This window comes from Colius striatus, chromosome 30 (genome assembly GCF_028858725.1).
Source record: "Colius striatus isolate bColStr4 chromosome 30, bColStr4.1.hap1, whole genome shotgun sequence".
Lineage (NCBI taxonomy): Eukaryota > Metazoa > Chordata > Aves > Coliiformes > Coliidae > Colius > Colius striatus.
The window spans coordinates 350,738-374,714 of NC_084788.1; the positions used below are offsets into that span (position 1 = coordinate 350,738).

The following is a 23,977-nucleotide window of genomic DNA, read 5'->3' on the forward strand; positions in this document are numbered from 1 at the left end:
GGAAAAAAAATATACAAAACTGCACATTGTCAGGAAAAAAGATTTGTAACCTAACAACTGAAATGTTTTTGAAATAAAGAGATGCCGTTGCCCGAGAGGACTAAACTGAAGTGAATGTCTCCATGATGACTTTCAGCAGGTAAATAATGCAAAATTGTCTTGGCAACTGTTGCCCAACTCTTGCTATTCTGCGAGATACCACTTTCCTGAACACAAGATGAAAAAATCAATCGCAGATCTCTTTTTCTTACGATGCACAGAGAAAGATTTTACTTAGGTCTGCGGTTCCTTTTTCAGAGCCTCAGTGCTAACATCTCATGCTTTACTGAATTATCCAGACATTTACACTCCACTAGGAAAGAGAAGGTGGAACCACTGCATTTGTTAAACAACTATTCGCGGACACTTTCGGAGAAAGAATACAATTTAAGAGAAGGGTAAGAGTTGCCCCGCAAGTCAGACACACACACAAAGACATTACTGGTGCTATTACACGGAGTGAAAATGGCTGTTAAAGCACACTGAAGAGATTTGGAGATTTTAAGGCGGAAACAGCCCTCAAACATTCCTCTACTTTTCCTCCTCTCCTTTACTCCTCCTCTAAGGTACTCGTGGACAAACACTCCTGTGCATCTCCGGCACTTATCGGTCCACGCTTACCCGCAGACACATATCTCATCTTCGCACTTATTCATCCCAGCCCTGCCTCCGACCGCATCAGCCCGGCCATCGCCAAGCAGCAGCTCAGTGGCGTGCGACAAGGATCAATGCGAGGCGCCTAAAAGCGTGGCTGGGGTCTGTACTGTGAGCAGCGAGGGGCCGGCGGGCTGGGCGTCGAGCGGCCCCTGAGGGTCCGTCCCGCGGGCCGGCCCATGCGCTCGAAGCACTTCGAGAGGGAGCCGGGGAAGAACGGCGCAGCGGGCGCCTCGCCCGCCATGTGGGGCTAGCAGCGCCGGAGCGGCGCGCTCGCCGCCCCGCAGCCCGCGAAGCCAGCGCGGCCCGCGCTTCTCCCGCCGCCGGCGCCTCTCTCGCGAGATGTGGCGGCAGGGTACAGGCTTTGACGGGGGGCGGGCGAGCACCGCGGACCCCCGCCCCTCTCCGGGCCGCCGAGCGGCGGATGCGGCAGCGGCCATAGTGTGGGCCGGGAGGAGCCGCCGCCGCCGCCGCCGCCCGCCCCGCGAGCGCCGCCGCTGGGCCGGTGAGCCGCTCCCGCCGCTGCAGCCGGGAGCGGGCGGAGCCTGGGAGCCAGGCGGTGCCGGCGGCCCCCCGCATCTCGCCTCCGCCTTAGCGGGGAAGCGAGCGGGCGCGGCACTGGCCGGTTCGCCGCCCAGTTCCTGCCTCCGTCAAGCGAGGATCGAGTGGAGCAGCGGGAGCGCGGCGGCGGCGAGGCTGCGGACAGCGGCGGCTTCCTTCCCCGTTCCGCCGCGCGACTCGGGCCGCGGGCCCCTCGCCGCGCCCTCGCGCTGAAACTCCAGTACGCTCGCCCGGCGCGGCCGTTCCCGCCCCGCGTGGCGCTGTCAGCGCGGCGGGCGGCGCCTTGGCATAGCGGGTGCGCTGGGGCTCGGGCGGCCGGCGCGGGGCGGGTGGGCGGTGGCAGGTCCCCCTGAGGGGGGCGCGCGGCGGGGGCGGCGGCTGCATCAGCAGCATCATCACCTGGCGCTGCGGCGGGGGGCGGGGCGAGGCGCCTGGCGTTGTCTGCGGCGCGCAGTGGCCGCCGGCGCTGGTTGGCGGCTTAAAGCAGCGGAGCCGCCGCCGCGAGGGGCGTTCAGAGCAGTCGGGGCCGGCGCAGCGCGCGGAGCTCAGCTAGCGAGGGGTAGGCATGGAGAGCAAGCAGCAGCTGCCGGCGCCCGGCGCCGCTGGGCCGGGAGCCGGGGCCGAGGAGCGGCGCTTGGAAGAAGACAATGATGTGGCGGGCGGCGGTGGGCTGGGCAGACCGCTGGGTCCCACGCCGAGCCAGAGCCGCTTCCAGGTGGACCTGGTGGCCGAGGGCGCCGGCCGCCCGGCTGAGGAGCCGCATAAGGCCAGCGGGGAAGGCGATGCGACGGGGAAAGGCAGTGAGGAAGCCAAGGGCAGGTTTCGTGTGAACTTTGTGGACCCTTCGGCCGGTGATGAGAGCCCTGGCGAGCCGGGTGGCGGCAGCTCGGAGGGAGGCAACGTCAGCTTCCAGAACGGCGGGGACACGGTGCTCAGCGAGAGTAGCCTCCACTCCGGCGGCCACCACCATTACTACTCCGACACCCACACCAACACCTACTACCTGCGCACCTTCGGCCACAACACCATGGATGCCGTGCCCCGCATCGACCATTACCGCCACACCGCCGCCGACCTGGGCGAGAAGCTTATCCGGCCCAGCCTGGCCGAGCTGCACGATGAGCTAGACAAGGTGAGCAGCCGCCGTGTACTAACCCTCCCCCCCATGCGTCCGTGGGCCGCCCCTGCGCCGGGCGGGGACCGGCCCCCGCCTTGTGCCCGCGCCGTGTGGTCGGCGCCTGTGCGCCTCGGGGCGAGCGGGTGCGGGTGCTCGACGGCGGTGTGGGAGGAAAGGGCGAAAAGCTGTCTGAGCCTCGAGGAGGCGCAGACGGTGCGAATGCATCGGGCCATTTGCGGCTCGCTCACTTGTTTTTTCTTCTTTTTTTTCGTGACGCAGTGGGGTTTTTCCCCCTGTTGTGTTTTGGAAGATGTTTCCCGTTGAGGAGAGGAAATTGCAGCTGTAGCTCTGCGGGGTAAAGGTTTTCCTCGTATCCGAGAGGATCTGTTCTCAACACAGCGGTTTTTCACTTCTGATTCATATCGCCTTTAGCCGATAGGGAGCTCAGGGTCTGCCAGAGGTATTAGCCTGGGAAGCAGAACTAAAATGCTTGGAAGAGGTGCTAAATAAAATGAAGAAGGATACGCTCGCATTTAGCAGTGGCAAGAGGTTTGTCCCCTAACCATCTGGAAATGGCTTGCCTCTTCCTGTGCACGCAGCGCCGGACCGAACAGCCTGCTGGTGTGATGCTGTTGAAAGCTGCCGGGGCTCCTTCTCCTTAAGGAGCCTTTTCAGTCGTGCTGAGTAGCCCTGCATGTGAGGGTGTCATGATCGAGGCTTCAGAAATCTGAGGCGTGTAACGCTGCTTCTGTTTTGGACTAGTTGATACATTAGGCATGAGTTACTGTGGAAACCTCTTAGCATTGCAGGTTGTTGCTGTTAAAAGGCCAGTATTATCTCAACCTGGAATTAATCTGATGCATTTTTGAGATCATGATTAAACTATTAAACTACCGTGACTAAACTAAAACCAAATCAAACTATTGCAATGCTGGTTTCTTGCAGTCTGAAAATTGCCTCTTAGCGATCCAAAAATTATTCTGTCCTCTGTGTTCTGTTGAGTTTTTCTGATGGGTTTAGGGAAATAAAAGAACACATGAGCCCCATCCTAATGAAGTGAAAAAGACTGTTTACAGCACTTTTTTTCCATCCCACCTTTCACTGCTTATAGATGGAGTTCCGTGAGAAAATATATTTTCTTTTGAGATTGTCCTGTATCACACTATTATTGGGCAGCTCAGTGTGTCCACACTTAGCTCTGAGGTTTTTTTTGGGATGTGGTGATTCTTTAAAAGTGGTTTGGGTTTGTTTTACGTTTGAAGCTGGCTTTTGTTCCGCTTGGATAGAAGTAGTTGTTTGATGTGCTGTAAGGGATACTTCCCTGCAAAATCTGAGATTAGATATCAGAATAATTACTAGCCATAACATTACTGTTGCCTTTCAGATCCCTTCCTGGTGAAGTTAAATGATGGCCTGTAGCCTGATTAGAAGTCAGTGTGGAATGGATGTTAGCAGTTACTGTCTTGTACATGGAGATAGATAAGTTATAAACAATGCATATAATATTTTTGAAAGCACGCTGGTGTGTTTTCCACAGTTTCTGAACTCTTGATCTGTGATGCAGTGACCAGGTTGTTAAACGCCCTGTTCAATAAGAACTTGAGTTTCTAGCTTGGCAGATAGGTTTTCTACGTGTTTATGCTGCAGCAGTTAAGAAAGCTCTTCATGACATCATTAAAGACATTACAGTGTGGAATCTTAATGTAGCCTGGAACTATAGTTTCTGAAAGTCTAATTTATTTGTATTTCACTTCAAAGCATGGCAAGCAGTTTTCCTGGAAGATTGTGGCATAGATGAGCTGTAGACAGCCTTAATTACTGGATTGTTATCAGAACAGTTTCATTGTGAGTGTTAAATTATTAATTTCTCAGATGTCATTAATTTTTTCATCAGTGTGGAGAGGTGGTCCATATGAGGAGGTTTTTTTTTTAAAGTGATGTCCTATGTGCTGTGCTCCCCTGATTCCTCTTACCCCCAGATTCCTCTTACCCCCAGATCGAAGATCAAATAAGCAATTTCTGCTACATTTCTTATTATATTTAAATATTAATTTTTAAAACTACCACAGTGTAAACCTCAGAAGTTAAGTTGAAGTTTTATATAGTAACCATTGCAAAACGTTTAATTTCCAAAGCAATTAATATGCTAGCAAGCATTTAGGCTTATGTGAAGACGAGAGGCAATTGTTTTTACTTCAGCCTTACCAAACAGTTTCCAAGATAAAGTTGAGAGCACAAAACCCCTTAATAAGGGTGTGTCATCTTTACTATTAGCATTGGATACCTACATTCACCCCAGTCTCTGGAGTATTAAATAGACCATGTCTGATTGTGTATTGGATTTCTGGCCAGGGTGCTAGTAACTTTTAAATCATGATAGAGCCACATTTTAATATTAAATATGTTCACAAAGGTTCTGTGCTTTTTTTTTTCAGTGTGTTTGAAGGAGCTGATTGTCTCCATTCTCAAAGTAACTTCGGTTCCTGCTGACTAACAGTAATGGTCTCTAGTGTTGAACGATACTATGCATTAAAGAAGATACCTCACAGACTTTGAAGAACTCCTCGTTAGCTGTCATTTTTCTTCTGACTTAACTAGTGTACAGCATGTATGTCAAAGATTTAGTAAGGCAGCTGGTATAAGCATCCTAGTACTGTTACATAAAAATCTGCACTACATACATATCTGTTGTTACACCACTGCTTCTTGACCCGGTGCATCGGAGTTGGCAGTTGTTTTGGGTTAAGATTGATTGAAAAATACATTCACTACCTATGTGGTTCACTGCTTGAATGTAGCAATTTCATCTTGTGGTTAAAGATTGTCCTATTTCTTTTTCTTTTAAAAGGTAAATAAATGTTGTGAGGCAGTGTTACAATAATGTTAATGCTAGTGCCAATTACAGAAAAGATTTTTTTGTTCCCTTGGTTTAGTTTACAAGCTTCATACCATAGAATCATAGAATGGTAGGGGTTGGAAGGGACCTTTAGAGATCATCCAGTCCAATGCCCCTGCAGAAGCAGGTCCACCTGGATCAGGTCACACTGGAATGTGTCCAGGTAAGTCTTAAAGACCTCCAGAGAAGGAGACTCCACACCCTCCCTTGGCAGCCTGTGCCAGGGCTCCCTCACCTGAACAGTGAAATAGTTTTTCTTTATGTTTGAGTGGAACTTTTTGTGTTCCAGCTTTTTTCCGTTACCCCCTGTCATGTCACTGGATACAACAGAAAAAAGTGATGCCTCAACCTCCTGACATCCACCATTTAGATATTTGTAAATTTTAATGAGATGGCCCTACAGTCCCTTCTCTAGACTAAACAGCCCCATTTCCCACAGCATTCTGTTGATTGTGTTCTCGCAGAAAAGTGATGTTGGAGGAAGATGAACGTACATGTACAGAACGGGGTACCTTTTGACAAGGGTTTATCTTACTGTCCCAGTAGGATAGTTGTCTAACTACCTCAAGTTTGGTGTGGTGAGTCCAACAACAGCTTTCCTAGTAGAAAAGAAGGGGATTGTTCCTGAACCTGGTGGTGGAAGCACACCTGGATGATTATTGCAATACTCTGAAGTGGGTGAATTGCTTGCTACTTATCTTGATCCGTCATGTTAAATGAGGGGTCGTGTCTTCATGTGTCGTTGATTGCAGATAGCTTAGGTGATCAATCTGTGCCTTACCCAACTGGTGTGCATTAATCTTATCCTACTTTAGGGAGATGATAGAGGGAATTTGCTGATGCTGTTATAGTTGCTGATCTCATAGATAAGGTGATGCTTTGCAGGAGCATTAATCTCTGGAGATGTAGACATAAGAGGATAGTTACTAACAAAGTATGTTGTTTTCTTCGTGCTTCTGTATGTAATAGATAGATTTTTGTTGTTGTTACTGCAGTGATGTCCCCTGCCCTGTTGAGGGCATCTGCCTTCAGACAGTAAAAAGATGGTGTTCTAGCATTTTGTAACTTTATTTTTACCTGTCTTATGGTTTAGGAATATCTGTTTTGCTCAGGGCAGCCACATGTGTTAGTAGAGCTGTAAAGGACGTGCCATCTGCCTTTATGTACAGCTGTACGAAGTAGATGTTCTGTGGCCAAGCCCTCTACTGGTGTCTCTGTTCTGTTGTTTGTTAAATTCTGAGTGCTGGTTGATTCTCTTGACAGGCTTAGGTGGTATTAATCTCAGAAGAAGATCTTCACATCTCTACCTTCCCAGCCCAAATTAAAAAACCAAAACAAACTCAAAGGCTTCCCCACGTATAGAAATGCCTGCACTTGTCCTCTGGATTTGAAGACAGAAATAAGAAAGAAGACATTACTGATAGTCTTGATGCAGAATTACTCAAGTTAGATGACTAATTTTTTCTAAGCTATTTAATTTGTATTTTCTTGAACACTACAGTCTTTCCTCTTACATGATAACAAATGAAGTGCAGTGAAAAGGCTGCATGTGGCACTGCTTTTTAACCAGCAATATATCTTGAAAATGTTAGATGACTGTTGCAGCTTTAGAACCTGTGGAGTTCTTTTTTTTTTTTTTTAGTTCTTAGTTTGTCTGCTTAGCCTGTGAAGAAAACAGCTCTGTTGAAGATTCATAAAAGACTGAAGATGATTCTAGATAATTCTATACTCTCAAGTTAGCTGACCATGTTATGTAGGATCTGTTTCTATTTTTAAGAATTCCTTTCTGCTCTCTCTCTCTCTGCCAGAAGACTGATACCTTCTTGCAGATAGTTTTTATTGTACTACCTTACTAAATCTTGCTTACAGTTAGTAAATCTCTTAGTTGAGTTACTGTGATTTAATTTGTATAGCTTCTTTTCCTTCTTGCTCTCCTTCATATTTGTAAGCAGAACTTGAATTTTCTTTTTGAACTTAGTACAACAAAGTAAGAGATGCTCTTGATGTCTGTGCTCTTTGACATCCTAGAAGCCTTTAATTTCTAACTGTTTATGTTCACCACTTTTGAAAAACAGAGTTATCAATATAACTGTAGTCAGATGAGGCTTTTTTAGCATCACACCAAGTAGTGCTTTTATGCTTTTTTCAATTTATGTGGAGAATCCTCACTTTGCTTATTCTCGTACCCTGCTTAATTATGACCATATTCATTAAGGGGAAAATAAAATGTACTACCCTTTTTGCAGCAGCTAAATCATATTAGTCCTGCAGGGTTTATGTTTTATAAGGACAGTATGTATTTTATAATTTTATGTTGCTTGATGCTTGAACCTGTCTTCTATGGTCTTTATAGTAAGTCTCTAGTTCAAAACACCTATGGAATATCAAACTATCTTCATTAAACTGCTGATACTGTTTTTAGTTCTCCAGACAAGTTGGAAGTAACAGAGTGCTGTTAATAGGTTATAGTTTTACAGCACAAGTATGGGCTGCTGCTGGAAGTGGCAAACATTTGTACATTCTCTTGTGGTGATGTTTGTATTTTTTGAGTTGGATCTAGGAACTCATCTGATTGACAGACAAGTGCAAAGTCTTCCACTGATTGTGGTGAGTTGGTTCCCAAATCCGTTATGCTAGTGGTCTCCACATACAACTGCACAGTTGTATCAATAAAATCTTGGACTGTGCACCCCTAATTTATGTAGATTTATTTCCTTAAAAATTATATACACATATTTCTGTACTAATATTGTGTATAGTACAAAATAAAAATTAAAGGATAAAATCAAAGTGCAATAAACACTCAGAAATATTTTTGTACTTTATTAACATAATAAAAAAAATCTTCCTATGCTCCTAATAGACTGCTCTGTGCACCTCTTATAGACTGCTGCATTGCTCTGTGAACCTCTTGAGTGCTCACTGCAGAAGAAAAGCCATTGTGATCTGCCAGAGGAAGACAACTAAAGCAGGAAGTGGGAGTGCTTGTGTGGAGGAGCTTTCTGTTTTAAATCTATCAGTCGTAATTGACCTATTGTCAGTATCAATGACTAGTTCAGGACCAGAACCCAAAAGAATAGCAATATCTTCTCTGTAGTAGGGCAGCTTTTCTTTCAGCTTAAGCTATTTCAGAAGTGGTTGAAGAGGAAGGTGCTGCAGGATTAAGTTTCATCATCATATTAACCTTTTTCCTTTTGGTACTGCTTCTGATTAGACCTCAGATGATTTTAATTCTTGAACGTCCTTGCAGGGGAAGATGTTGGCAAGATCAATGTCTTGGAGTAATGAAAACCAGTGTACTACATATTTTGTTACATCTTTTGTACTTTTTCCTAAATCTCCCTACAACATTCATACATGAGAATCACAAACCCATTTCCCCTTCCTTTTTGGTATAGATAATAGCAATTCCAAAATGATCATTCTTTACTTACTAAGAATGTTTTTTATGTAGTTGACTTAGAATTGTCTGCCTTTCATTGTTTTTGATGTGATGCAGTGCATTTCTTGTACCTTGAGCATATAGAATGGCTTATTTGTATGCTTCAACAGGCCAATTAGGCCTGAAACTTCCTGGAATTTTTTGTACATAAAACTAAGGTGCATTATCTGTGGATGATAAACTTAACTGACTTAAGGACAAGGTGATTTAAAAAGATCATATTCCTAAAATGCCATTTTAACAACAAAACTTCTCTTGCTTCTTCATTTTGCTTCTTGAATTTTCCTCAAATTAGCAGATCATTAGGGCTACATTGCATAGCTGCTGAACAGATGTGTTTTCTTGTTTTTCTCATTCTCATGATCAGCTTACCCAAAGTATTTGTATCATCCAGTGCTTATGGAGGGATGTATGACTCTGGATGTGAAGACGTAGAGAGTATTTTGTTTATTTTCTATTTTAATCTTCATGCTTTTGTTCTTGTTCTTTAAGTAATGTTTTTGGTATGGAGAGCAAAAAAAAAGTACTATTTATATTTAAGATGCTGTTCTTGCATGCCTGCAGATAGCAGAATCCCAGAATCTTAAGGGCTGGAAGGGACCTTGAAAGATCTAGTCCAACCGTGCATGCCTTGATAAACAGTCTTGCTAGCCTGATTAATACATATTACTGCTTTGAAAGAGCTGGAAGAATGGATGATTCTCTATCTCTTCAACATAAATGAAATGGCTTTTAAAATCAGAATATGTATACATACAGGCAAAAAAAGTTGCACTATATTTCTCTGTTAAAAGCCCTATTTAGTTGCAAGATGCTGAAATACAAGCTGATGGCAGATACATGTAGCTGGCTAATTCTTCAGTTGATGTGTTAATTGTAACTATAAATTTCTTCTGTTTAAAACGGTTCTGCTGTAATCAAAGTACAACAGGCTTTCATTTCAGCTTAAGATAACGTTAACATTCTGTATTTGATGCAATCTGTTTTAAAATCTCTGGAATGGAGGCCAAAAGCATTTGCTGCCTAATTTTAAGTAGAGAAAGTAATACAGCCAAAGTACTTAAGTTTTGGTCTCTTAGTTACAAGCCTGGAAAGGATCTCCTTTGAGGCAAATAACCAATGGTTAAAGCTGTTGACGTATTATTCCAAGGAATACCGATTTTTAAGAACAAGTCATGTTTTATCTGGGCAAATTGTCTTCTGTTGCTGTAGGTAACTTCTGGGTGCCATATAATGGGTTAGATAATTTTTTTTTAATAGATCATGAATGTAAGATGCTGGAAACACAGTGTAGGAACAGCATGTGCTTCAAAGAAAGAGTTGGAATTATAAATTGTTAGCAAATTTGCTGTAATTCCTAATTTAAAACCAAGCAGTTCCTAACATGACTGCTGAATTCACTCAATTCCTGTCAATGGATACAAAGATATTTATTTACAATTATCTTAATAGTGGATGTCAGGACATTCGGGCATCCCTTTTTTCTATGGTATCTTGCAACAGGACAAAGGGGTAATGGGATGAAGCTGGAACACAAAGTTCTATTCAAACATAAGGAAAAACTCTTTCACTGTTCAGGTGAGGGAGCCCTGGCACAGGCTGCCAAGGGAGGGTGTGGAGTCTCCTTCTCTGGAGGTCTTTAAGACTTACCTGGACACATTCCAGTGTGACTTGATCCAGGTGGACCTAATTCTGCAGGGGCATTGGACTAGATGATCTCTAAAGGTCCCTTCCAACCCCTACCATTCTATGATTCTATCATTCTGTTTGGTCAGACTAAGAGGCCTTGAACATATCTTCTGCCATGTTTTCTTTTCTGTGTGCTGCCTGACTGGGTCTCTCCCACTGAAGCTTTCCATTGAGCTCCTGAAAAACCTGAGCACCTGAACCAGTTTTGCTAACTTGGGAAGTTTATTTTTAAGTAATAGATTATCAGGAATTTGTAAACTGTTCAAGGTGTCAGTGGAACCTTCTCTCAGTTGTTGTCTTACTGTATTCACTTGGATTATCACCCTGTTGTGAGTACCAAAGATTCAAACTATTACATTTCTTGGTAAGATGTAAATTAATCATGTAATTAAGATGTAGAAAGTGTTAAGCTATGTTCAGTTTTAGAATTTGTACTTTCCCTGCTACTTTGTCAGAAGGAAGGCTATTTCAAAATGTTAATCAAAAGTTGGGCACACTCTGTTTCCATACTGAGTTGTGATAACCCTGTCACCCTCCATATTTCAGCAGAAGACAGTTGAGGAAGAACTTGAACTGCATGCAGTATTTGAAGTTCAGGTGTCCTGCAGGTTTTTTTCTAATTTACTCATTACAGAATTATTGTTCTGACTTTGTACTATTTTCTCTTCAACTGTTACTGTATAATAACATTATAGTTTTCTTAAAGTGTTTAAGATAGGCCAGAAAGAGTGTTCTTTCAGGAATACTGAGAGTTGTAGGCAGCATATGTTTTTTTCATTACTGCTTTGCTTTCATAGGCATTGAGTTTCAGTTTTGTTAATTTCCAGTTCCTAGGTCTAATAGGATTCTTTTGCATCATTTGATAGGTCTAAATAGCAAATTGCCTTTCTTAAGAAGCAACTGTTACAGTCAGGTTTCGATATTAATATTTAGATGATGCAGTGGAGCATCTCCCTTATTATGAAAGGCTGAGGGAGCTGGGGCGCTTTAGCTTGGAGAAGAGGAGATTGAGGGGTGATGTTATTAATGTTTCCAAATACGTAAAGGGTGGATGTCAGGAGGATGGAGCCAGGCGGTTTTCAGTGATGTCCAGTGATAGGAAAAGGGACAATGGGTATAAGCTGGAACATAAGAGGTTCCAAAGAAACATAAGGAAGAATTTCTTCACTGTGAGGGTGACAGCTCTGGAACAGGCTGCCCAGATGAGTTGTTGAGTCTCCTTGTTTGGAGATGTTCCAGCCGTTAAGATTCTGGGATTGTGGTGTTTTAATGGAATGGAGGCCTAGGTAAACTCTTTGTGGCATAAATGAAAGCAACCAGGTGTGGTGATTTGACCCTACTGGATGCCAGGTGCCCACCATGCTGCTCTATCACTCCCCTCCTCAGCAAGCCAGGGAAGGGAGAAAATAAGATGAGATTCTTGTGGTTTGAGATAAAAGCAGTTTAATAAAGAAACAGCAGTGAGAAGAGAAGCAAAAGCAAATAAAGCTGTTACTCTCTACTTCCCATCAGCAGCGATATCAGGCCACCTCCCGAGAAGCAGGGCTTTGGTAAGTGTAATGGTTGCTTTTGGACGGCCATAAATGAATCTAGCCCTCCCCACTCCCCTCACCTTCCTGCTCCTCTCCCCAAGTTTGTATTGCTGAGCTGATGTCATATGATATGGACTATCTCCTTGGTCAGCCTGGGTTGGCTGTTATGGCCATAGTCCCTCCCAAGATCATGCCCACCCACAGCTATTGGTGAAGGTGGGGGAAGAAATGCTGGAGGGACAGCCTTGATGCTGTGCGAGCAGTAGTCATAACATTGATGTGCTATCAATACCAACAATAAGCACAGTACTGCAAAACTTCAGGGTTAGCACTTCTGAAACAGAACAGTGTAGAGTAGAAAATAGCTGTTTATCCACAGTAGTATTGCTAGAGTTATTAGTTTAGAAAAGAAACTATCTTTGCCAGTACTAACTGCTCTTTAAGAGAGTCTTATGTAGAGTAAGATATTTTAAAGGTAGTTACCTACAATACTTAACTCTGTTTTAGAGCTGTTTATTTTCCTTACCAAAAAAACACTTGAGAACTGTAAAACCTGGCAGAAGTGTTTTTTCAATCTTAGTATTAAAGATTTGCTGTTAGTTGTTGTTAGTCTACAGAGCAAAGTTAACAGCAGTATGTCAGCTATTTTGAACAGTGGTTGGTTGAAAAATTGTTACAAAGAAAAGTTAGTGTCACCAGATCAAGTAAAAGACTGGTCAGAAGTTTTTCCTCTTGAATATTTTAAGAACTGAAATACTTTTGTTCTTAACTAGATAGTCAAATTTGAGACTTTTCTTGATAAGGTGTTGATCAGAGGTCTCTTTTACCTGTCCACAACAATATACTTAAAATCATTCCAAAGAGATTTAGACATGTTGGAAAGGGAACTTGGTGTTCTTGGTTTCTTTCAGCACTGTTACTATATTTTAGTGCTTTTATCAAGGACCCATAGACCCAAACTGGAAATTCTATGACTGTAAATGTTATAACAGATGTGTTTGTGTCCTACACAATGTTTAGTGTTGTACTGTCAACATCTAATAGCTCACTTTTCTTTGGTAGTACAGTTTCACACATAAATCTATTTATACCAGTACAAGATGTTTGCAAAAGTTGTCACTGTTGCATCAGAGGTAAACACCAATGTTGGCAGGATTATTTATTGCACAGAATACATGCAACACTTTTAACTTTACATTCAGATCGTTAGAAGTGTCACGGGTGAGGTGGAAGGAAGAATCTAAAAGTCCATTCCAGAAGGCAAAGTGTAAGGCTTGTTCATGCAATAAAAGATTTGTTTTAAAATCATGGGAAATGTTAACATCTTCTGGGACAGAATGTTTAGTAATTTTGCTGCTGCTTGATGACTTTTTTCAGGCTATCATTTTATCCAAACTCTGGATGAAGTATTTTTGAGTTAGCAAAGCAAAACCAAATATTCATAAGCTTTTATTACATGTGTGTTTTGAGCAGTGTTTACTCTGAAAATCTTCTGTTATGTCAAGTTTTGTACATGAGTTGCCATAGTCCTAACTGTGTGCAGCTACAGAGTTCAGCTATTTACAAGTTTAATCTCTAGACGTAATATTTTTTCCCACTGCTGAGACAACTGGCATACTATGTCCGAATTGTTAGATTTTACTCCCCAAAAAATGGAATTCCTTAAAAATCATGGTACTTATAAAGTTAACATTTGGGAGACGGAAACAAGAAATTGTTATGGTAAGGTGTGGTGAACAGCTTGGCCATAATGCTGGAAGCTGTAGTGAAGGAATGCAGAAGATGTAAGTCTCTGACTCTTGTGAAAAAGGATTCCACTGTCTGTGGTGACTGCTGCAAACATGGCTAACCACAAAGCTCCTAGCAGGTAAAAGTGTGATCTTGTTGAGGCTTTAAGTGTAGCTGTTGAGGACAGAGACTTATTACTGTACGGATGTGTTCTGTTAGTACTTCTGTTCGTGAAAGACATCTTTCTGGAAGCTTTCCTTATTTCCTTTTCTTAGTGTGTTAAATAATAACACCATTCTCAGTATCAAAATAAGTACAAAGCAGTTTTAACTGTAAGCAGCTATTCTTGTGATTAAGTGTTGTGGAATGCCATTTTTGTATTTCCTTGCAGAAATTGGAGCTTGAAAAGACGAGGCGCTTGATTTTCTTTGATAGCATTAGTTATTTAAAGCAGCTTCAGCACTGTATCCTATTACGAGAAGAAAAAGCTACTGTTGTGAAGCCTTTCTAAGGAATTTGTATGAGGAGAAGCCTATACTGTATGGCGTGTGCTAAATCAGTAACTAGTCAAACTTGATAGATGGAGAAAGTGCAGTTAAATGGTCTCAGTCTCAGGTGCTTCTTTGGCCTCCTCTCTTTGCACAAGAGGGTTAGCTAAGGAAATTACTTGGGAAATGTCAAAGCAGAGACAAGAAAAATTACGGCTTTCTTCAGGCCAATGTAGTCTTAGAAACTCACTGGTTGACTTACCCTTTTTGGGGTTTCTGTGTTGTCATACTTGTAAAGAACAACACCAGAGTTCATGTGTACTTATTTTGGTACCACTTCGTACAGTTCAGCATAGGTTAAGTGTGTTGCCTTTCAGAAGGGATCTAGGTAAGTTAACCACAATGTGCTGCATGACATCCACCACTATCAAGAACTCTCAGTATAGCTAAATAGCAGTTTTTACCAATGGGAAACTTTTTCCATGCACCAGTGGATTTCAAGCTCTGTGAAAAATCTCAGAAGTCTTCTAGCTAACAAGTCTTTTCTCATTCCTAATCCGCTTCTAATAAATGTGGAGACTATTCACAGTTGGCACAAATAACTTATTGTTATGATCCAGTACTGAAGATGAAATAGTAGATTATCTGTACTTTTTGGTGCACTGGGATACAGCAATGAGAATTTCTGTGTAGGAACAGAATTTAACTATTTCTTGGCTAAATTCCTATCTGTGTGATGGAATTAGAAACCTGTAAGTTGTCAATAACTTATTTTTACTTTAACATGATAATGAACATCACAATTCTAAATGTTCTTTGGAATGGTTAGATCAAATACACTTATTTTGATTAAAAAATGTGTTAGAGTGTTTCTGATCTGAAATGCTAAAATCTTCCCTTTTGTTTTTTCCCCTTTTGTTACACCCCCTCCAAATCCACAGTGCGTTACTGTTTTTTGCTGTTTATGAAGATCTTATCATGCATATATTGCTGTACTAAAATAGTGGTAGTGCATTTTTTCCATTCAGTATGTAACTTGAGTAGAAGCATTGTTTCCTTATGAGCACAAACATGAAAAATACTATGCTTGCCTTATTTACAGCTGAGACCACAGTGGTGCTTTTTTAATCATGCCTTAAAGGGCTGAGCTTGGAGCCTTGTGTAGTGAAATTCTTTTGTGCCCACACTCTGTAATATCTGTTCTCACTGGTGCTTTATTGGGCACCCACGAGCACTGATAACCAACAGTAACCTTTCAGTTATTACGTTTTGTATTTGCTTCAAAATATTTTCCCAAGAAATATTGCATAGTGTGGAGAGACAGGACATACAGAACAAAACTTTCTTGTGTTCATAGCATACCTATCTGGGAGCTGATCTGGTAACTGATAACTCAAAATACCAGTTGTGAGCCATTATCTCCTCAGCATTCAACAGGCTGAGCCATGGGCTTGTTTGGGCACTATAGCAAAATGTGCTACTGTCACAGGTGGTTGAGGTTGGAAGTAACCTCTGGAGATTGTCTTGACAATGTATGCAGTTTCTGTCAAGGCCTGGCTAGCCATGGTCATTAGCTGAAATATATAACTGACTCTTAGACTAGTGTTGAAGTATTGTGACTCAGTGTTACAACGTTAACTACTTTAGTTGTATATGTTTTGTTATTTTAGGACACAAAGATACAGATTTCTTCTAGTCCTTCATTTATCCTCTCTGACCAGTCTTTCAAAGAACAATCTTATTGTTTCTTATTAGAGACTTGACATACCTTTTTGTAAAAAACAGAAGATACCAAGTGTTGTCAGTTTTCTTGGCCAAAGCATAAAATCTGCTTTGATGTTGTGAATGTGACTGCCTTTATGCAACACTTCAAACTCGAGTTTGTTGCAAGTATAATGCAATGCTTTTCTGTGAGAAATGAGAATGGATTTTATATGAAGGGATAATAACATACAGTTAATCTGTTACGTGCTTGATTGGAGTTTTTGTTATCGTGGTTGTGAACATATTTATTAATCTGTCTTTTGGTTTAATCTGTCTTTTTTTTTCCTTTTTTTGTCCTCACTTCTGAAGGTGCATGGGGGAGAAGTAGGGAGAAACTACTGGTAACTGCTCCTGGAAACAGTAAAATCTGATGAGAGAGACATCATTACCTAGAAAGAGTTTTCAGATTTATTCCTGTGTTTCTAAGCCATCTTGAAGGATGAGTACTCGAGGGTATTGGAGTTAGGCAGTATGTAGGCTCATACACACACTTTAAAAAAATAAGTATATAACATAGATAGGTATCTTTTTTTAATCCCTTCTAGAGACAAAAAAAACGTACTCTTTGGAAAGTTATCAGGTAATGATTTGCAAACTGATGATTTCTTCATGCTAGTAGAAAGCTTATACCATACAGAATCTCCAGATGTGTTGTGGGTGCATCTGTTTTTATGAGAATTTCATAAGGCAGACTCAGTGAGAAAACAACTGACATGAGTCTATGCTAATGATGTTTGGAAAAGGTTGACTTAATGATTTTCTTTTAATCTGTTTGTATGTTTACTGCTGATTGTAAAGGGATATGGATAACACCCTTCATAAGTGACATTTCTATAAATATTTCCTCTGGGTTCTGTCCTGATGGTATACTTGGTATTAATGCATTAGGTGGAGGAGGATTTAATAAAATGCCTCACATTAAACTTTATTATTGTGGCTGTTATGTACCGAGCATGCTTCTTTAACCGGTTCCATATTATGCTTTCATTTTGTGTCTTTTTCAACAAGTGAGAGTTTTTCCCTTTACCTCAATGGGATTGAATTTCTAATTGCTTAAATGTTTTCTAAGGCCTCTGGGATGCAGGCTGCTTCACAAACACTGCTTGAGCCAGTTTCCTGAATAGTATTCTCCAAAAGGTATTCAGAGTCTTTGTAGTATATTCATTCTTTATACTTGTTGCCTTGGATAACAAACATACTTTCCTTTCTGCATATTTCGTAGAGCAAGTGTAGGAAATATGTGAGTTAAAATGTTTAGGTGCTTGTGTGTCTTGGAAAAAAAAAACCTGTGTCTTGATAAGCAAGCCTGCAACAAGTAGAGGCATAGACTTATATAGCAAACAGTTAAGATTTCTGCATTGTAAGACTGAGTTGAATTGTAAAGAATTGTCGTAAGTTGTTTTTTCTCCATGGGCCTCGTTTCGTGCATCTGTCATCCTTCCCTAGATAGGGAAGAGTGCCTTTCTTCCCTCCTTCTCCCTGAAATGCCACTCTCTGACCCTCCTTTATAGCAGCATCACCTTACAATGAATAGTAGAATAGTTTTCAGGCAAATAAATAATTTATTTCCTGAAAAATTGATCAAATTACACCTAAGTCTGAAGGACAGGAAATGCTATAGCTGGGACCTGTAAGTTATAGTAGAACAGTACACCTTCAGATTAAGAAGTAAAACTTGCTGTGCTGTGCAAGTTGCTGCGTTTGGAATCTTTTAGCTCTTTTTCTAAAAGACCAGATGTTTCTTTAAGGCTGTAGAAGTCTTACTTCATTACTCTGGCTGCTAACAGTTTGCTGTAACTGAAGCAGAAAACTTAACTTGTCTATGTAAGGTGGTTTTTTTTTTTTCATTTCCTTGGAATCTGTGAGTTGTCCTTCATGCAAGGAGCAAAAAGGAAAAGCTTGAAACTTCTACTGTGTCATTCTTTAGTTTATCTGTTTGCAGCAGACTGGTTTTTTTTTTTTACCCCCACAACATACCAGATTCCCTGTCTACTCTGTTAATCTCATAAAACATAAACTTTTATTCTGTTTTGTTTTTCCAAGGAGCCCTTTGAAGATGGCTACGCAAATGGTGAGGAAGGCACACCAGCTGGGGATGCAGCTGCTACTTACATTCCTGATAGCAAAGGTGTGGTCAAGTTTGGCTGGATAAAGGGCGTATTGGTAAGCTTGATGTATCTCAGTTTCTTACAGAAATTGACTTTCTAATTGACTGAATTTTAAAGACGTAAATACTTTGAGACTTGAAATTTTGCAAGGATCGTGATTCCTTAGCAAAAGTATTACAGTTTTGAAGTTGCATAATTTCCAAGAAGGAAAAGAATATACAAGTGTCCATATGTAGTAGGAAAACTAGATATTAATCTTAAGTGAGAAAGACAAATGCAAGTGGAGAGAGTATAGTTAATGTATTCACTTTAGATCTGTAAAGTTTATAAGTATTAGAAAACTTATTTCATTTTTTAAGGCAAAAGATAATGTTTGGTGGAGAGTACCTACTTGTATATGGCAAAACTAGACCAGGATTAAGTATTTAAGTTTTCTTGAACCTGTTAGAAAAAGTTGTCTTCTCCTAAGCTTTGGAAGCCTTAATGCTAAATACAGTGTAGTTGTGGGGAAAAACCGAGTCTGTCCTCATTTGGAATAGTGAAAAATTAATGATGATGTGAAGATTTGATTTTATAGGTATATAATAAGTATTTTGGCAAAGAGAAACCATGATTAACAAGTATTCTCCAGAGCTGTAAGAATATATAGTGGTGTCTGCAAATGCAACACTGGATTAAAACATGCTGAACTTGAGCGTTCAGAGTACCTAACTTAAGTTCACCAAGTTTCCACTATGTATTAACAACTTTCCTATAAGTCTTGGAGTAGACACATTCACGGCCTTAGGAGCTGGAGAGTGCCTGTGGTAGCTCTACAATGTGTATTAGGGACTTCTATTGATGTACTTCAATCAAGGACAGATTATTTTTAAAACAAATATGAAGCTGTCTTTGAATTGCTCCAAATCCAAATTCTGCATTGAAGTGTTCTAAATAATAAAGAATTGTGAGACAAATATTCCTGACTGGTTTCTTCCCAAGTCTATTTAAAAGTTTCAAGGAGGATGATGTGCTCCTTTCAGTGGTTTGCAAGTTGCAGTTAGCATTTCCTGGTATGCATAAGCCACCTGGGTGAATATTTCCAGCTCAGATCAGGTCACTTAAATTTTACAAAAGACTTTCTAGATCTCTGAAAAGTTTTTGCTTTTGTGATTTGGAGAGGTCTTATCTCCTACTTAGTAGTCCTAATGACGTAGTAAACTTTTTGCAGTATTGATATTGTACTCTTTAGATAATAGAGAGACCTAAGACCTGTTGTCAGTCTTCTGTCTAAATTCTGTACAGTGCAAATTCTATCTTACTGAGGACTAAGTGTTTAAAGTCCTGAATTAAAAAAAAAAAAATACACACCGCTACTCCCATACTATTAGTGTAGAGATACAAAAGTTCTAGGACTGGAAGTTGTGGGTATTGTTTTTTTAAAAGAAGAAAAGAAAAACATTTTGTAGGGTATTGCTTAAGTGCATTAATGGAGGGGAGATTTGTGGGAAATCTCAACTTAGGCTGAAGAATCTGAATCTGAACTTACCTCAAGAATATACTTTTAGTTGTGTATTCTGTAATAGGAATTTTATCGTAAAGGTTGCAGTCTAAATTATTTTTACTGTTTGGTCAAAACGTACTTGCAGTATCACCTATTGAAGTGTTGCAGGTTTACATTCAAAGTAGTTAACTTTTCGATCAAATATAGGTTCCCTTGTTTTTTCAATCAAACCTGAACTGGTGTAATTAAAATATCTATTCTTGCAGACTAATTTCAAAGTAATGAGGAAAGACTGCAAAATAATTTGGACAATGTTAAAAACTGGAAGGAAGGCCTAAGCTGTGTAAAACTTCTGTTTTATCTTAGGTACGATGTATGTTAAATATTTGGGGAGTGATGCTCTTCATCAGACTGTCATGGATTGTGGGACAAGCTGGAATAGGTAAGTGTACTAAAGCTTTAATTTTGTTTCAGAGACTTTTACATATGATCTAAAAGAAATGTTAATCCAGAGTTTACACCTTAAATAGGGGTATAAATTACCTTAATATTGATGGGTTTTGAGGTAATTTGCCCTTATTGAAACTTTAAGCAGCATGAAGTTATTTAGACTTAGTTACTTACATAAGTTATGTAATTGAAAATTGACATCTGTAGGTCTTCAGTGTACTGTAGAGATGATAAGCTTTTGATCTGTGGTTATTAAAATCTGGATGTAGACTGTGTACTATATAAACAGTTTTCTTCAAAGGCTTGCTGTAGTGCTGGACTGCAGAAAATCTCACATCTGCAAAAGACATGTTTCCTTGAAGCTCTAGAATACAGCTTTTACCCTGCTGATTAGAGAGGATATTTATCCAGTGTTGTTTGTATCCTGGAAACTTCTCTGTACAAAAGTAAAGTGAAGAAGTCTTTCGCTTGAATGTCTGGGACCACACACAGTAAATTTGTGTTGTATTTAGAAGACTAATTCTTTGAAATAAGTTAAGTTGAAGATTTGCACATTAGTACTGCCAGACTTACAGCTTTTTCCCCTCTTACTCCAAAAGGTCTCTCTGTCTTAGTGATTGGAATGGCCACTGTTGTCACTACTATTACAGGACTGTCTACTTCAGCAATAGCCACAAATGGGTTTGTAAGAGGAGGTAAATTACTTTCGTGAAGCTTTTTAAACTTTAATCACTCTGAAGTGTACACCTTAAGGATATAACTGCTAATTTATTTCCCTTTTTTTGGCATCAGGGAAAAACAATATGGACAAAAGGTAGGGAAGCATTAGTTTTCTGAGGAGCGAAGTCTTCCTTATTGTGTATAAGTAAGCAGTCATATAATTAATGCAAAGTTAAAAATTAGCCTACTAATTTTATTTGACTAGTGACTTGCTTTTCTACTGTGGTAAAAATATGAATTATTCTTGATTTTTAGAATGCAAACATTTTGAGACATATCCAGGAATGAATAGGGTCTCAATATTCTTCTGTATCTGCACTGGTTGGTAATGTGTGTGTATGTCAGCTTTGATATTTTCATGTCCAGAAATAAAACTTATTAACAGGAAATATATCCTATAAAAGGATAAGGTATATCTAGATGAGAACACACAAAGGGGCATGTTCTTATTCTCCTGTGATTTTTTTTTTTTTTTTTTTTTAAATACACAGAATATACTCTTCAAACTCTTGATTAGCTCCAGCTTTCTTGGAAGTGATGGTTTTCATTTTTTTTGTGGTTTATATGCTGTCATCAGCAATTCCGACAAAATAGTTTTATGGTTGTGCCTTTGACATACTCATGCTGCTTCATAACATTCCAAGACTGCTAGGAGTAGAAAATGTGGTGAAATTAAAATAGCAGCTTATAAAATAGTATTGATTGAAAATTAAGAGAAAAACCCATTGATCAGAAAGTATACACACCTGATAGGAAGGGTCAGCTTTTTCTTGTTTTCAGTTGCATTATATGTATCAAATTTTTCTGTTCTTATGAGAGCTTTTTTTCTTTTGAGATGCACTCTTGCAAAATAATACTTCATTAGAAAATTTGATATACTTAGTAGGAACAACTTTGGAATACAATCTTACATCACAGTGAGATAGTTATGTTAACTTTCTCATTTGCAAAGTATGTCAAATCTGGGTACCTACATGTGTTTTGCACAAGAATTGTAGTGAAATTACAGATTTCCTGTTTCAAAATTATTTACATCAGACTGGAGCTGGAGAATTTTGTTACTTCTAGAAAGTTTAGACTTGGAGGAATGAGCCTTAGCTATGTCTTTAAGTCTTTGCATTGATGCTGTAGATGATCAGTTTTCCATTTGTTACGTGTGGGCTTTGAGATGATGGGTTTGTCAAGCTCAAAACCACTAGACTAAGTTCTGAAAAATAGTGTCTATGTGACTATTCAGAGAGGCCTACTGGAGGGCAGAAAATTCCATTAACAGAGCTTTAAGAAACCTGGAGATTTGAAACCTGACTGGGTTTGTTACAGTCTGCTTTGCCAGTTTCTTGAGTTATAGCTAATGAAGATGTGTAATAGAACTATGCACAAATGGTTTGGGTAGTTTGAAATAAAATGCCCAGTTATACTCTTGCTTGTGATTTACAATTTATTTTTTTTAACCATAAACTGGTTACATAGCTGAATAATATCGTGTGGTGCGTAAGTCAGGTGATTTTTTTTCTAGCTGGTGTCTTCTTAAAAACCTGAATTGCATTCCTACAACCTCATTGTGACTGTCACTAAGTACTGGGTTTTGAGTAACTTTCTAATATGTCAGGGAAGATGCATAGCATCTTGTTTGTGAAAATTTTAAATTGCTCATGACTGTTCGTTCTTAGTCTCTATCATGTAGTGTGTTTTCATCTTTTGTCTTTCAGGAGGAGCATATTACTTAATTTCCAGAAGTCTAGGGCCAGAGTTTGGTGGTGCCATAGGTCTGATTTTTGCCTTTGCCAATGCTGTTGCAGTAGCAATGTACGTTGTTGGCTTTGCAGAGACAGTTGTGGAGCTACTCAAGGTATATGGATGATGGTGATTATATTGATTATGTTGTCCTTTATGCAAATTTGACGTGTCATTTAATGATAGAATCATAGAGTGATTTAGGTTGAAAGTGACCTTTAAAGATCATGTAGTGCAACCTCCTTGCAGTGTGCATGGATGTCTTCCACTAAGTAAGCAGTCATGGGGGGAGCACTGCCCAGCCTGACCTGGAATGTTTCCACACATGTGGCATCTACCACCTTTGTGGGTAACCTGTTCAAATGTTTTACCACCCTCATCATAAAAATAATTATTCGTTATATCTGGTCTGAATCTACCCTCTTCTAGTTTAAAACCATTACCCCTTGTCTTATCACATCAGACCTTATTAAAAAGTCCATAACCCATCTTTCTTATAAGCCCCATCTGCATATAGGGCTGCAGTAAGTTGTCCCTGGAGCCTTCTCTTCTCCAGGCTGAAGAATCCTGGCTATCTCAGCCTTTCTTCATAGAAGTGTTCCATCCCCCTGATTATTTTTATGGCCTCCTCTGGACCTTCTCTAGCAGGTCCATGCCTTTCCTGTGCTGAGGACTCCAGAGCTGGACTGCAGATGGGGTGCCATGAGAGAGAAATAAGAGTACCCCTAAGCCCTTCTCAGCCCTTCTCTCTCCCCCTTCTCAGTATCCCTAAGGCTGTGCTCAGTCACTCAATCCTTCCATCCCTCCAGCTTGTATGGACATCAGAGGTTGCCCTGAGCAATTCAAAGACATGGAACAAGATACAAAGTTACTACTGGTGTTATCAGTGAAATACTGCTGCAGTTCAGTAGCTTTTTGGTTAAAAAAAAAAATCATTCATGTCAGGTAGAAACATGCAACACTGTTATCTTCCTGAAAAAATACAATGTATAATTTGTGGTAAAGTCTAGTCTGGCTGTTGGAAAGAGTGTCAGTACAGATACATGATGCAGTGTTGTAAATTGTTAATGCTGAGATTCCTACTAGTAAACTGTTTCTTGTAATTGATAATCGTTTATTTTAAGTCATTTGCAACTGAGTTCTGCTTGTTAAAAAACCAATTACTTGTTAAACATATCTATTATTTGTCTGTTGTATTTTTTAATTAAATGTGGGACTGAGAGGAGCTCAACTGTACTTTTTGTAGGTGAGATGAAGTGTGGAGTACATTGAAAGAATTAGAAGTAATAACAAGTAAAATACATGTATAAATGTAAGCTAGTAGTGTTGCCTTCCTGATCTAATTATCTAGCAGTTGGAAGAATGGGCTGTGAATGATCATTTCCACTTAGAAGAATCAGTGATTTAAAACAACCAAATCACTCGTATCCATACAGGGAGTTTAAAATGAGTAAATCTGTGGTATGGAGGTAGTAATGTAGTAACAAATTACAGTCATTAAGCTGCTATTCTGCAGTAGGGATGATATGTATTTGATAAAGTATATGACAATGGGGTTTTTTATTTGTTTCT

At 40.3% G+C, this 23,977-nt stretch overlaps 1 protein-coding gene across 3 annotated transcripts in view; it reads left to right on the forward strand.

Moving 5' to 3' along the window:
- Positions 1 to 1,714: 1,714 nt before the first annotated feature.
- Positions 1,715 to 23,977, forward strand: part of SLC12A2 (solute carrier family 12 member 2) — a 61,206-nt gene continuing 38,943 nt past the window's right edge. For 2 of the 3 annotated variants that reach the window (XM_062016463.1, XM_062016464.1), the window contains exons 1-5: positions 1,715 to 2,386; positions 17,954 to 18,073; positions 19,868 to 19,943; positions 20,551 to 20,646; positions 22,381 to 22,520. In XM_062016463.1, coding sequence (XP_061872447.1) covers positions 1,820 to 2,386; positions 17,954 to 18,073; positions 19,868 to 19,943; positions 20,551 to 20,646; positions 22,381 to 22,520 — 999 coding nt within the window. In that variant the 5' untranslated portion in view covers positions 1,715 to 1,819. The remainder of the gene's footprint in view (positions 2,387 to 17,953; positions 18,074 to 19,867; positions 19,944 to 20,550; positions 20,647 to 22,380; positions 22,521 to 23,977) is intronic. The other variant, XM_062016465.1, reaches the window with a different exon arrangement.